We start from the raw sequence: 13563 nt of genomic DNA on the forward strand, positions 1-13563 counted from the left end.
GAACTAGAAGAACAAAATGTTCTTGCAACTTAAGTAGGTGCTGTCATTTACAAATTGAAATGTTTGTGTTAAGACACAAAATGGAGTAGTACACAAAGCTAAAGATTAACAACTATATCCAATTTGTTCGGGTGCTTTGTCAAAGGCTACACTAAAAATATTCACCCATAAAAGTGCAAAATAAAAAGGTTACTCTTATCTAAATTACAATCCTTACAAAAAAACATAATCAAAGCAGACCAAAATCTGTAATTGTCATCTAGCTATATACAAGTAGTGTTTATGACACAACTACAATATTGTCACATATTTGATACCACTTGTCTGTAATAATTTTTAAGTATTTCAAAATATACATTAAGTCACATTATTGTATAAGGCAAATATTTAAAGGCAATAAATGTAAGTTTTATGATGTTTCATCTATAAAAGTATAATTGATTTACTACAGAACAGTGAATGGAATTCCTTTAACTAAAACACACATTTTACAATATTTTTTTAAAAAAAGAAATACAACATGCCCTCTGAGAGATATTTTCACACTCTAATGAGATCAAGATCTTTTTGTTTCATTTAAAAATTAGAGTAACACTGAAATAAATGCATGTTCTAGTTTAAGATAAATGCAAAATCAAATAACTAATTTTATATGTATGCAAGTCAAAATACTTGCTGGGCTTCTTTCAGGCCATTTTTGAGTCTCCAACTACTATTTTTATAACATAACCATGAGTAAAAACAGTAATATCCTTTCATTACAAAATACAAATATATTGGTCACAAGTAGGTTGAAAAAAATAAGCTATAATATCTGTTTTCCATTTAAGCTCACAGTATCCATACAGAAGCGTTCTCTAAAATTAAAATAAGGTCACTAAAAGAGTAATTGAAGATATGACTTCAGCACTATGAAACAGAAGATATGGGATTAAGAGGGGAGCCCATCTGAGTAAGTACTTTATCCAGCCACTGTAGAGGTCCATGAAGATGAATTTCAATCCAACATGGGGTACTGGTAACATCTTGCCGGTGATATTCAGCTCCCCAGCCCTATGAAGATTAATAAACTTTATAATGAGTTCTTCAGACCACAGAGTATATTTTTTTTGATAGGCAACTTTAACTTTCTTATATAAGACCATTTTAACTTTGATATTGTAGGTTTTAAAAGATTGTGCATGCCCCAGGGGTGCCTCCCCTCTACTTCCTGGCGTGGGGTTAGTCTTGAGTGGACCAGTCTCATGCTAGGGGAGGGACCATGCTCCCTATTTCCTGGCATGGGATTGATCCTGAATTGGGAGGAGCTCTAGTTAATTTTAGCTAGGGAACTTGGGTGGTTTTTTTCCCCCTTGAATAAAGTTTTATAAAGAGATCCAGAGAGTCAAACAGTTTTTCTTTTCAGTCCTCACAATATATAAAACTGATTTTTTGAGGGGGTCAGACTTATGATTTCATTGATGCACAGTACTCTTAGTGAGTAAATTCCTTTACTAAGATATATCAGCAATTTCTTTACAACTTATAATCTTAAGAGAGTTATGAGGTATTATTAAATTAAAGACTAGAATAAAGTCTTAAATAAATTAGTCCAGGTAAATGACTCGTTAAAAGATGGTCACTGCCCTTTAAAGGTAGAAAAAAACTATGTAATTCTAGTTCAGAATATTTTAACTTGAACTAACAGAAGCTAATAGAAGGGAAATATGTTCTTGCTAACTTCCCTATCCATTTTTCTTGTGCATACAGAAGTGATGATCCAGGTAAACTGCAGGTGAGTTAAGAGGGCATAAAAAAATAGCACAATAAAATCATTTTCTTAGTTATCTTTGGTCTTCTTATAAAAAGAAAAACATCCTCAACAATATACTATTATAAATAAAACAATACCAGCTACATGCATAGTGAAAGAGTAATAATCCAATCAGCCCTCAGAAAAGGGAAGGCTAAAAAAAAAGAGTATTTGGTAATGCTTTTTCTTACTTTGTCCTCAACATAATGAAACACCACATTAATGTGCTTATGTGGTAGTTTGAAATGAAACCATTCTTCTCAATTTTACCCATGAAATAACACTTATTCGTAAGGCTTACGCATTCATTTTAAAACCTTCAGATTTGTGTCACCCTAAGGAAGCAGCACTTGAAAACACAAAACAATTTTTAAGGCAAAAGCTCATTTTGGAAATATATTAAAATTACTGGTAGCAGGGTTACTTATTTTCCCATAGAGCTCCCAACCATACATGGCTTCTTCAGTAGTTAAACTTAAGACCTTTCTCTTTATATTTTATAATCCAGAACAGTAATGGGCAAGCTTTTTAAAGAGGGGGCCAAAGGAAAGGAAATGCTCATCTGTCAGTCTGTTTCTAAGGCAACTCTTTAGAAGTTTCATTGTGTCATAGCCTACTCATTGTATTTGTCAGATTAGGAATAATGTCCCGCAGCCTGCAGGATAGAACATTTCTGTGGGCTGCATCTGGCCCATGGGCCGTAGTTTGCCCATCACTGATCTAGAACATGACAACAAATTTGGGAATGCCTTCTGTTGGCATTTTATATTAAGTAATATCAAAAATACATATATTTTGCCATTATATCAACATATTATGTATAAATATATATTATATGAAAATATAGAAATAATAATCATTATCTCAACCGTATTCATTGAATAATGGAATTTGTCATTTTTTTTTCCCACTAGGACTTGCAGAAAATCAAATATTGTGCACAATAGCACCAGGTGGTCAATCAAATCAAGTCAAAACAAAATCTACTCACCTTTACAAAGCTCATTCGAATTGTACACATTTTGGTGAGTTCATAGACTGCCTCAAATCCATGGTTGACAGATTGTGCCAAAAGCTGAGCAAACTCTTGATTGTTAAAAATCTTTAGGCTGCAGCCACTAGGAATCTTACAGACAGTGGTAGGATGAAAGCCATGATGAAAGTTGCAGTTTCTACTCTGTACAAATATACTGCTGTCACTCAGGCATTCAGCATAGACTTCCCCTCCAACATAATAAAGGTGAACCCCTTGTAAAGAAATCCATTAAAAATAAATATTTTAATAAACTTTGATTATAAAGATTATCAATGTGAAGTTTTATTTAGCTTATGTAACATGAGTTGTAGGCAACCAGTAGATGGCAATATTTTATTATTTATATAGTCGGAGGAGATCTATAGTCATATTCAAAGGACAACCAACCATTCCAAGTTTGTATCTACTCTGATATTTTTATTTCTGTATTTCCTTCTTTTCGCCCTCAACTGTCATTTGTCATCTTTCTGGAAAGATGTCAAAGAAGGCCTTTAAAACAAGTCCTTAATAACAATTTCAGGTGCTATTTCAACTACTTTATAAACAGAAATTTGAAGCATTTTGCTACTACTTTATTTTTTTGTCTAATGGGAAAAAATGGTGTGCAAGTTCAGTAATTTTTAAAATTATTATATAATTTATTCAAACAAATGGCTTAATTTATTTTGGGGTAGATGTATGTCAAAATTACTTCATTCCCCAAGGTACATAAGTGATGAAAGAGTATGATGAATAGAGCAAAGCTGGCAAAACATATAAGAAAGTGCTACACAAAATCCACCTGAGAATTATATCAAGCTGATTCAAATTATTATCCTATAAGCACCTTGACTATATTACTCTATTTAGGCAGGAAAAGAAAATGATACATAGTTTTTTCCCTAATGTCTCAGTGAATAACAGAAATAAAAATCCTTTTCTTGCAAAATCAAATTTTTTCTTACAATTGTTCTAATAGTTTAGTGAATGTTCTCTAATATATCATTGGGTACATAATCATAGTTAATATTGCAAATAAAAGAATTTATTCTCCTTGGTCAAAGAACCCAAATATATATGCATAACTTTTCATCACAACTGGTAAGAAGTTGTTTACTCAAGATGTAAACAAAAAACAAGGGGCCAAAAAGCCTCAAGGAAGCCTATTTTTGATATTAGATATATACTTCCAACTTTTCTCAGACAAGAGAAACTTTAAAATCAGTTACCTCAATTCAAAAGCTCTAAATACAAACAAAAACTTACTGGTAAGAAAAAAATACAGGTCTTAAGTCAGGAAGACCAGGATTCACATTCTACCTGATACCAGCTTTGTGACCATGAGCACTTAATTATTCCAGTACTCAGTTTCTTTCTTTAAAAAAATAAAGGGATTACTTCTACAGTCATTTCTAGCGCCAAATGTACAAATCATAAACTATTAAAGAGGCAATTTAGATTTCACATTGAAAGATCTGGTACTGAATCTAGGCTCTGCTATTTACCTACATGATTATGCGCAAGTTATTTTCATTCTGGATCTCAATTTCTTCCACTGTAAAAAAAATTAAGGATTTGAGCTGGATGATCGCAAAAGCCACAAGTCATAGCATTACCTTTTCCAATATGCCGCCTGGTGTTTTCAATTGTTGAGTTACGATTAACATTTGACAAAAGACCTAAGCAGAATCTACTTTTGTTGTTGGAAGGATCTGTAAATCCATCAACTAAAACACTTGTTGAAGATGCATGAAAAGCTTCTCCAACTCGATTGTTTAATTCATAGTACACAATTGAACACCAGTGCTTGGGCTCTTCATAAGCAACAGGCTGGACATCTGTAAATGAATCAATCATAAGGAAGTAATTAACATCTCACAAAAAAAAAATTCTTCTGAATTTTTTACTGCAGCTTCAATAAATAAAAAAGGAAACTTAAAAAAACTTTATATAAAAAAGGAAGGAGACAAGAAAATAAAGAGGAAAAAAATGCTCCAATCTGCACTCTGAATCTCAGTCCTTTCTCTAGAGGTGGATAACGATTTTTTCTCATGAGTCCTTTGGGATAGTTTTGGATCACTGATCAGTCTTTCTTTGCAATATTGCTTTTAATTGTATAAACTGTTCTCTGGGTCTGTTCACTTCATAAATCAGTTCATATAAATCTTCTTCATCATTTCTTATAGCATAATAGTATTCCATCACTCTAATTCTCTCTATAACTTGTCAAACCATCCCTTGATTGATGGGCATTCCTTCAATTTCTAATTCTTTGCATCATAAAAAGAGCTGCAATAAATATTTTTGTTTACATGTCCTTTTCCTCTTATCCTTTGGAGGTACAGGCTTTGTAAGTATTGCTGGGTCAAAGGGTATACACACTTTTTATAGCTCTCTGGGAATAGTTTCAAATTGTTTTCCAGAATGGTTGGACTAGGTCATAATTCCACTAACAGTGAATTAGTGTGTCTATTTTCCCACATTCCCTCTATCATTTGTCAATTTAGTCAATCTGATAGATTTGAGGTGATATCTCAGACTTATTTTAATTAGCATTTCTCTAATTATTAGTGACTTGGAGCATTTTTTTATATGACTAGTAATAGCTTGGATTTCTTTCTCTGAAGCCTCTGAAAATTTTGTGTTCATATCCTTTGATCATTTATCAATTCAGGATGAGACTTTTATCAAAGAAACTTGCTGTCAGCATTTTCCCCCAGATCCCTGCTTTTTTTCTAATTGTGACTGTATTAGTCTCATTTGTGGAATGTAATCAAAATTATCTATTTTACCTCCCCTATACATAGATCTAATAGGTTATTTCTTCCAAGTTCCACTAGTTTGCTTACTTTAAGACACTTTCTGTCTAAATCCATTTTGAGCTTTTCTTGGTAGACTGTATAAAATGCTGGGTCTATGCCTAGTTCTGATCCTATTACACTTCCACTTTTCCCATGTTTTTTTGAAATGATGTGTTCTTCTTCCAGTAACTAAGATTTTGGGGTTTGTCAATCACTAGATCACTGTGTTCATTTGTTTCTTTATATTGTATACCCAATCTATTCCATTCTATTTCCTATCTAGTACCAAATTGTTTTGACAATTACAGTTCTTTTATTATAGTTTGAGATTTGGTACTGCTAAGCAATCTTCCTTCATACTTTTTTTTTACCGATTCCTTTGATATTCTTGATCTTTTATTCCTCTAGATGAATTTTTTTATTATTTTTCCTAGTTCTACAAAGTAATTCTTTGGCAGTTGAAAGGTAAGACACTCAGAAAATAAATTTAAGTAATATTGTCATTATATTAATTCCATCCTACCCATCAGCAATTAGTATTTCTCCAATTATTTGGATGCGTCTTTGAATGAAGAGTGATTTCTGATTATGTTTAAATAATTTCTATGTTTGTCTTGGGAGGCAGACTTCCAAGTATACTATCTGTAGTTATTTTAACTGATATTTCTCTTTCCACTTCTTCCTATTGGACTTTGTTGGTAATGTACAAAAATGCTAATGAATTTGGGAGTGAAGAGTTATTTTATAGCTGACAACCTTGCTAAAACTATTAATTATTTTGACTATTTTAGTTGATACTCCAAAGTTCTCTAAGCATATCATCATCTTATTCGCAAAAAGTGATATTGTTTCCTCACTGCCTATTCTTATTCCCGCGATTATTTTTCTTGCCATAATGCTATAGATAGCATTCTAGTAAAATATTGAATAATAATGTCGATAATAGTTATCTTTACTTCACCACTGATATTACTGAAAAGGCTTTTTTGCCTCCATTTCAAATAATGTTTGCTCTATATTTTAGATAAATATTACTTATTTCTAAAGTTCCATTTAATCCTATGCTCTACTGGTTTGTGTTTCCTTTTTAAGGAACAAGTTTTTTACTTTGTCAGAAGAATTTTCTGCATTTCTTGATATAATCATGATTTTTGATGTTTTTCTTATTGAAAAGGTCTATTATAGTTTTCCCAATATTGAACCAGCTGTGCATTTCTGATATATTTCTACCACATATACCACAGGTAGAAATCTTTGTGATATACTGCTATCATATCCCAGATACTTTTATCCTCAGAGATGTGATAAACTATGGTTCAGAATAATCAATATTTCACCAAAAAGTTACCAACTTCTTATTCTGTTTTGTTAAACTTGTCATGAGAGGGTTCTCAGAAGGGTGCAGGTAAAAAGCATTATTTTTTTTAAACTCTTACCTTCCATCTTAGAATCAATACTGTGTATTGGTTCTAAGGCAGAAGAGTGGTAAGGGCTAGGCAACAGGGGTTAAGTGACTTGCCCACGGTCACACAGCTAGGAAGTGTCTGAAGCCAGATTTGAACCTAGGACCTCCCATCTCTAGGTCTAGCTCTCACTGAGCCACCCAGTTGCCCCCATAAAAAGCATTATTAAAACATTACAAGATAAAATAAAATCAAGTGGGTTCTAACAGCTGTCAATTTAAAAGGGAAAATATTAAAATATTCAATCTAATCAGTGTTATTCTTGTTGACAGAGTAGTTAGAGAACTGGCCTTAGTCAAGAAATATGGGTACAACTCTGGTATCTAACACTTAATACTCTCAGTGCCCCCAGGTAACTCTCTAAAACTAAGTTACAAAGCAGGATCTGCATTGGTAGAGGGAGTTTCCTCACTAGGAGTTCCAAATAGTCATTACTTGGGTAAAAAGAAAGTTACAGAACGACATGTTTACTTTTACCTCTGTTTGATATATTTGGCATAATTTGAGGAATCATATTATTGCTTGTATCCATAGACTGAGAATTATCTTGACCCATCTGGTCATCAGGAGGCATATAAGCAGGAGGGGGAGTATCAGCTATGAGCAAAAAAAATAAAATTAATGCAGTATTTATAAAGTTTGGGTTTTCCCAAGTTTCAAGAAAGCATATAAAACTATCCTTGGTGAAACATATCTACTCAGTTTATTTTTACAGAAAAATCTTACAAAATGTACAATCTTTAGGCAGAAATATAAGGATTTAAAGGCAATATAAAAATCACAAATTTTCATCTGTCTATGGATTCTTAGCAGTCTTTGCTATAGACAGGATTATAGGCAATGAGTCTTTTACTGTGCAAGCTTTTTTCTTAATTATTTGTTAATTTATACTTAGAATCACAACTTTTTAAAGTTAATTTGAAGAAATTTCCCATTGTGAATGTAGTGCTTCTTTTATTTTTTTTTTAAACCTTACCTTCCATCTTAGAATCAACACTATGTATTGGTTCTAAGGCAGAAGAGTGGTTAAAGGCTAGGCCAGTGATGGGCAAACTTTTAAAAGAGGGGGCCAAAGGAAAAGAAATGCTCATCTGTCAGCCTGTTTCTAAGGCAACTCTTTCAAAGTTTCATTGTATTGTATCCTACTCATTGTATTCGTCAGATTAGGAATAATGTTGCGCAGCTGGCCTGATAGAACATTTCAGGGGGCCGCATTGGCCCTTCGGTCATAGTTTGCCCATCACTGGGCTAGGAAATGGGGGTTAAGTGACTTGCTCAGGGTCACACAGCGAGGAAGTGTCTGAGGCCAGATTTGAACTCAGGGCCTTCTATCTCTGGGCTTGGCTCTCAATCCACTGAACGATCCAGTTGCAGTTGCACTCCTGTGAGACTAAAATGTTAAAGATGACTATCAAAATTCATTCAAAAACCCAATGCTTACATTATTCAAATTGTCTAATAATGTGTACTAATGGTATAATTCCTTCAAGAGTTGACATATTTCACTATATGAAAGCTGAAGAAAAGTCACAGATAATTTGAGGGACAAACCACTATCCTTTATACTGCTGTAGGCGAATTTATAAATTAAGATTTTAGACATTTAAGTAAGATAGCAGACAAGCTGTCAGGCAAGACCTGAAGGTTCCAATGATGGAATAGTGGCTAAGAAGGAAGTCTAATCCTGGAAAGAAAGACTCTGTTATGGTTGAGAGCAGTTAGATGCTTGTTTAACTGTCTCAGTGAAGGGCCCAGGAAAGTGGATTTGTCTCTTACAAGAAGTCATCTATCCTGTGAGGAAGTTCAGGTTTGAGCATTGATCTTAGCTCTGAAGGGTGGACCTTCAAGCTGGTTCAGCTCCTCCCTGTCTTCATCTATTTGTGGATTAATTGCTGTGGATCCTGGAAAGACCCATCCATCTTCAGTGACAGGATACCTACCTAAACTTTATCCATACTGCAAAGTTATACCTTAAGCCATTAGTAAGTGAGCACAGAGTCAGAGATGGTCATGTCTATAATTTTTTTTTTTACTGATATAATATAATGTCTATAATATTTTTTCTATTTCCAAAATCTTTTTACTTTTTTGGGCTACTATGTGATTGGTATCCCTCTCCTACCCTGTCCATAATAAAAATACATTATTAATCTCCTTCAAGATCTTTATGACAAGAAGTTTCCTTTAAGTGTAGTGACTTGCAGACATACAAACAACATTCTGTTATCTAAGGTATTCCCATTTGAATAGAGAACTCATATTCATACTGGATTCGATCAAATGACACAGGTGTTTTTTCACTTACTATTTGTATGACTTCGATAAGATGACTTATTTCTTTGGGTCCTCAGTTCCATCACTTAAAATATGAGTTGAGCCTAGGTCATGGATACCACCTTTCTTAATTCAAAATGTTATGTCCTACTTTCCTTTGTTTTTCTGGTCACATTCCCAATATATGAATCCAAATGATGCTTATTCTTAATTTTAAGGTCATAGTTCTGCCTGTGTATCCAAATCTTCTCATGATCATATCCATACATTTCCATCACCCCCTTCACCTCAGGTAATTAATGCTTATCCGTATCAATAAATAAAACTGTGTATACCTTAAATTTATTAATTTTTACTAATATGTACTCAGACATTCAAGATGCTGCTGGCAATAAACATAATCTGATATCATAGAAAAGAATATTGAGAACATCAAAGACCAAACACTTCGGATTAAAACTACATAAAGAAAACACGAAGCAGTAATTATTATTTATTCTTACATATTGTGTCATTTGAAATTATTCTAAGCCCTGAAGACTACGTCTCCCAGGTCTCTCTCTGCTACAACTTCCCCTGACACCTCCCATTTCCTTTGGGGGAGGTGTCAGGGAAAGTATAAAAGGGAAAGTTTGGCACCTTTTCATGCTCTTGACCTTGGAGGCTGGCTGGGTCCTCTGACCCTGAGCTCTGCTCTCTCTACCATGGAGGCAGGCTAGCTCTCTCCATCCTGGAAGCAGCATTCTCTACCCTGAGACTCCCTTCTCTCTTCTGGCACCTTTTCCCCTTTCTTCCTACCTCCTAGTTTTCCCTAGACCTTTCCCTTTCTAATTAAAATAAAACCTAGCTATTCAAACCCTAAAGTTGCTCTCTGATCATTCATTTGAGGGCTCTGGTTCATTTCCCCCTGCCTGGGCTGGGACCCCTACCTTCCTTTCCCTTCCTCTCTCCTTTCTCCCATCCACCCTACCATTCTACCTTCCTCCACTTTCACACACACATTTTCTTGTTGAATCTGTTTAAGTGAAAGTAAATAAAGTAAGATACAAATTTATTACTAAAGAATTCTTTTATATTTCATAAATTTAGTACAGGGGGCAACTGGATAACAGAGGACTGAGAGCCAGTCCCAGAGACAGAAAACCCTAAGTTCAAATTTGGCCTCATACACTTCCTAGCTGTGTAATCCTGGGCAAATCACTTAACCCCCACTGCTTAGCCCTTAACCACTCTTCTCTTTTGTAACCAATACACAGTATTGATTCCAAGGCGGAAGGTAAGGATTCAAAAACAAAAAAATTAGTACAAGTAGAAAACTTACTATAATTACCTGAAATCCTAGGTATAATATTCATATAGTATTTATCAAGTGTCAAGCATCATGCTAAGCACTTTAAAACTATTTCTTTTGATTCTCAATAAGTCTGAGAGGTAGCTGCTATTTTTATTATCCTTGTTTTACAAATGAAGATATCATGCTTAACTGAACTTTTAGTTTCAACCCTCGCTGCTGAAATCTTATAATATACACTCTTATTATACTGTGATAACTGGATTACATACTAAGTATCAGCTTTCTATCTCAATTATTTTGTTGCCCAAAGGGAGGTCTTTTAAGTATTATTTACCAGGTCAAAATGTAGACAGTGCTGACTCAAGCAGATGATCAGGGATTTATATTAAAAAACCAATTAAGAGTGTGTTCTTGTTTATCATTTCACTTTCTCCTATGAATGGAATGCAATGAAAAAAATTTCACCTCAATGAAGATTAGTCATTTGACATTTGCTTATAAATCCATAAATAGAAAATAACATGCAAATTGTGGCCTTTCAAAATGATCTATTAATCACTGTCTTGCTAGTCAAAGCAAATAATTTACCAATTATCTAAAAAATAAAACTGCTGATTTTTAAAAACCAAGTTTGAACTGCATGAAAATACTTATTATAAACTCAACTACCTAGTATTTCCTAATAGAAATATTTTAGATCAAATATTTTTATGATCACTTCTGAAAAGGCACACTGATTGTAATGTTGAATTTATTAAATATATTTATATATTCCTTATATATACTTAAAGAAAAAGCAAGCTATAAGAGATTCATAGTTCCACATTAAATTTTTTCTATTCTACTTTGTATATGGAAATATTCTCTCTCTCTAACATATCCCTACTCTCCCCCTTTCTGAAGTTTGTTAAATTCAGAATAAATTTTTTTTAAGGAAGAACCAAATTTAATTTTTCTGAAATGAAAATAAACTACTTCAGTAATTAAAATTAATTCTAGCTCCCTTAGGTCATATAAATATTTATAATAGCAAGTAACTAGTAAAGAAATTATTCTATTTGTATTTAGATTTGTATTTGTATTCTATTTGTAAGAGAACAAATAAAATTAATTCTTACCTGGAAGTTGAAATGGACTTCCTGGTCCAGAACTGGCAGGAGAGTTGGGGTATGTGCTGCTAGCTGGAGAAGGAGGATAAGGGCTATTTGGTGATAAGGGGAAAGGAGTGTTGTTGGGCTGCTGGAAAGAATCTGGGAATGTGGCATTCTGTGGCATATGTGGTTCATTGTGGCTTAGATTCCTGAACTGAACCAAAAGGCTGTGTTGTGGATTGAATTCACTATGTCGAGGCACTAATACTGGAGGTAAAACTGGAATATAAAAAAAAAGGACAGTTGTCAAAAATACTGTAACAAATACTCATACTATTACCACCATGGCTAATAAATATAGAAGGTTAAGGATTTAGAAATATTACACATGAAAAAAGTTGTCTTTTAAGAAAGTATACCTTATAGAATTATTCAAGAGAGTGACACAGAAGAGGCCCGAGTTAAATCCAGCATCCAACAATTACTTGCTAAGTGATCTTTAGCAAGTCCCTTCACCTCTCTAAAGTCTCATTTTCTCACTTGAAAAATGGGGATGATACTTACCTATAATATCTGCCTAATCTAGTTGTCAAATTCAAATAAGATACAACAGGCACAGTTCTTTGCAAACTATGAAGAGATCTATATTTCAGCTATTATTAACTTATTTTTCCTATTTGTCACTTTTAAACTTATTTTTTTCAAAGACTTGATTTTCTCATCTTATCACTAAAGGCCTGTCCATCCCATATAAATCAAGATAAATTTAGGAATTTAACAGTATGCTAAATGAAAATGTTAGAAAACAACTAAACTCAATAGAACAAGCACCAATTTGCAAACTAAAAACACAAGAATAATACTGGACTAATTAGCCACTGTATCTCTAGCAACCTCAAGGCATTAAATAAAATCAAATATGCTTCTGCCCTAATTTTCTCCCCTCAGAATAAAAAAAAAAGATCTAAAACATACCTGGACTTTCCACTCTCTTATAGTGGTATGGATTGATACAAACTTCCTTTTGCTTAGATCCAAAGGGAAATTCACAAATATCCAACGGCTTCAGCTCATGATGACTCTGTAAATCAGGCCAACGCCAGACTCGGCAGTAAATAACATGGGGTAGACCTTTTCTGTGAGAAACCTGTAGTCGTCCATCTAAAGATCGAGGAATAGTAACGCACTTGCTGGGCTGTCCAGGGCTACTCAGTGCTTTTTCTAGTTCTTCCATAGCACCTTTTTTCTTTTTCAACTTTTTTACTAAAGCATCAACTGCTTTTTCTGCCCATTTTTCCTCTTCATCACCTTGTTTCCAGCCCAACAATCGCTTTACAGCTGGACTAGTAAAAGAGAACAAACTGGCCATTGACGTCATTTGATATAAATCTTTAAGAAACTCTTACTACTAAATATGAGTGTCTAATATGAAGCAATTATCACAGATGATAAATGATATGCTATCTTTCTATAGAAGAACCAAGTAACCAATAATGGGAGAACAACGATTTATCTTCATGAAGACTCAGCATTTCCTGCATCAGGTGTATCCTAAAGAAAAAATAAATCAGGATAAGCATTGTAAGAACTTTTAAAAAAATCTACAAGTACATGTATATGCATTTTTGGCCTTAAGAATAACACCAGATTTTAGTCAAAGTACATATAATGAGTGAAATCTATACCTTCCTTAGGGCTACTATAATCTTGAACTATCCTAAAACATTTTAATTTCAACAGGACAAAATCCAATATACATTTTTTTAAAAGACAAAATGGTCTTTAGATTATATATTATAACAGATAACATACATTCTAGTTACAATATTTTAA

General features: G+C 33.5%; 1 protein-coding gene across 3 annotated transcripts; it reads right to left on the minus strand.

Annotated features, from left to right (window-relative positions):
• Positions 1 to 414: 414 nt before the first annotated feature.
• SMAD5 (SMAD family member 5) lies at positions 415 to 13185 on the minus strand. 3 transcript variants are annotated; one of them, XM_044661947.1, is made up of 6 exons: positions 12706 to 13185; positions 11758 to 12009; positions 7560 to 7668; positions 4424 to 4647; positions 2784 to 3040; positions 415 to 1053 (listed from the first exon to the last, which is right to left on the minus strand). In XM_044661947.1, exons 1-6 carry the CDS (start codon positions 13106 to 13108, stop codon positions 910 to 912), a joined length of 1389 nt encoding a protein of 462 aa, XP_044517882.1. In that variant the 5' UTR covers positions 13109 to 13185; the 3' UTR covers positions 415 to 909. The 3 variants fall into 3 exon arrangements, with proteins under 3 accessions (XP_044517882.1, XP_044517881.1, XP_044517883.1); XM_044661946.1 differs by having other exon boundaries at positions 4424 to 4645; positions 7549 to 7668; XM_044661948.1 differs by lacking the exon at positions 7560 to 7668 and having other exon boundaries at positions 4424 to 4645.
• Positions 13186 to 13563: the final 378 nt, after the last annotated feature.

Source organism: Gracilinanus agilis, chromosome 2 (assembly GCF_016433145.1).
Source record: "Gracilinanus agilis isolate LMUSP501 chromosome 2, AgileGrace, whole genome shotgun sequence".
Taxonomy (NCBI): Eukaryota; Metazoa; Chordata; class Mammalia; order Didelphimorphia; family Didelphidae; genus Gracilinanus; species Gracilinanus agilis.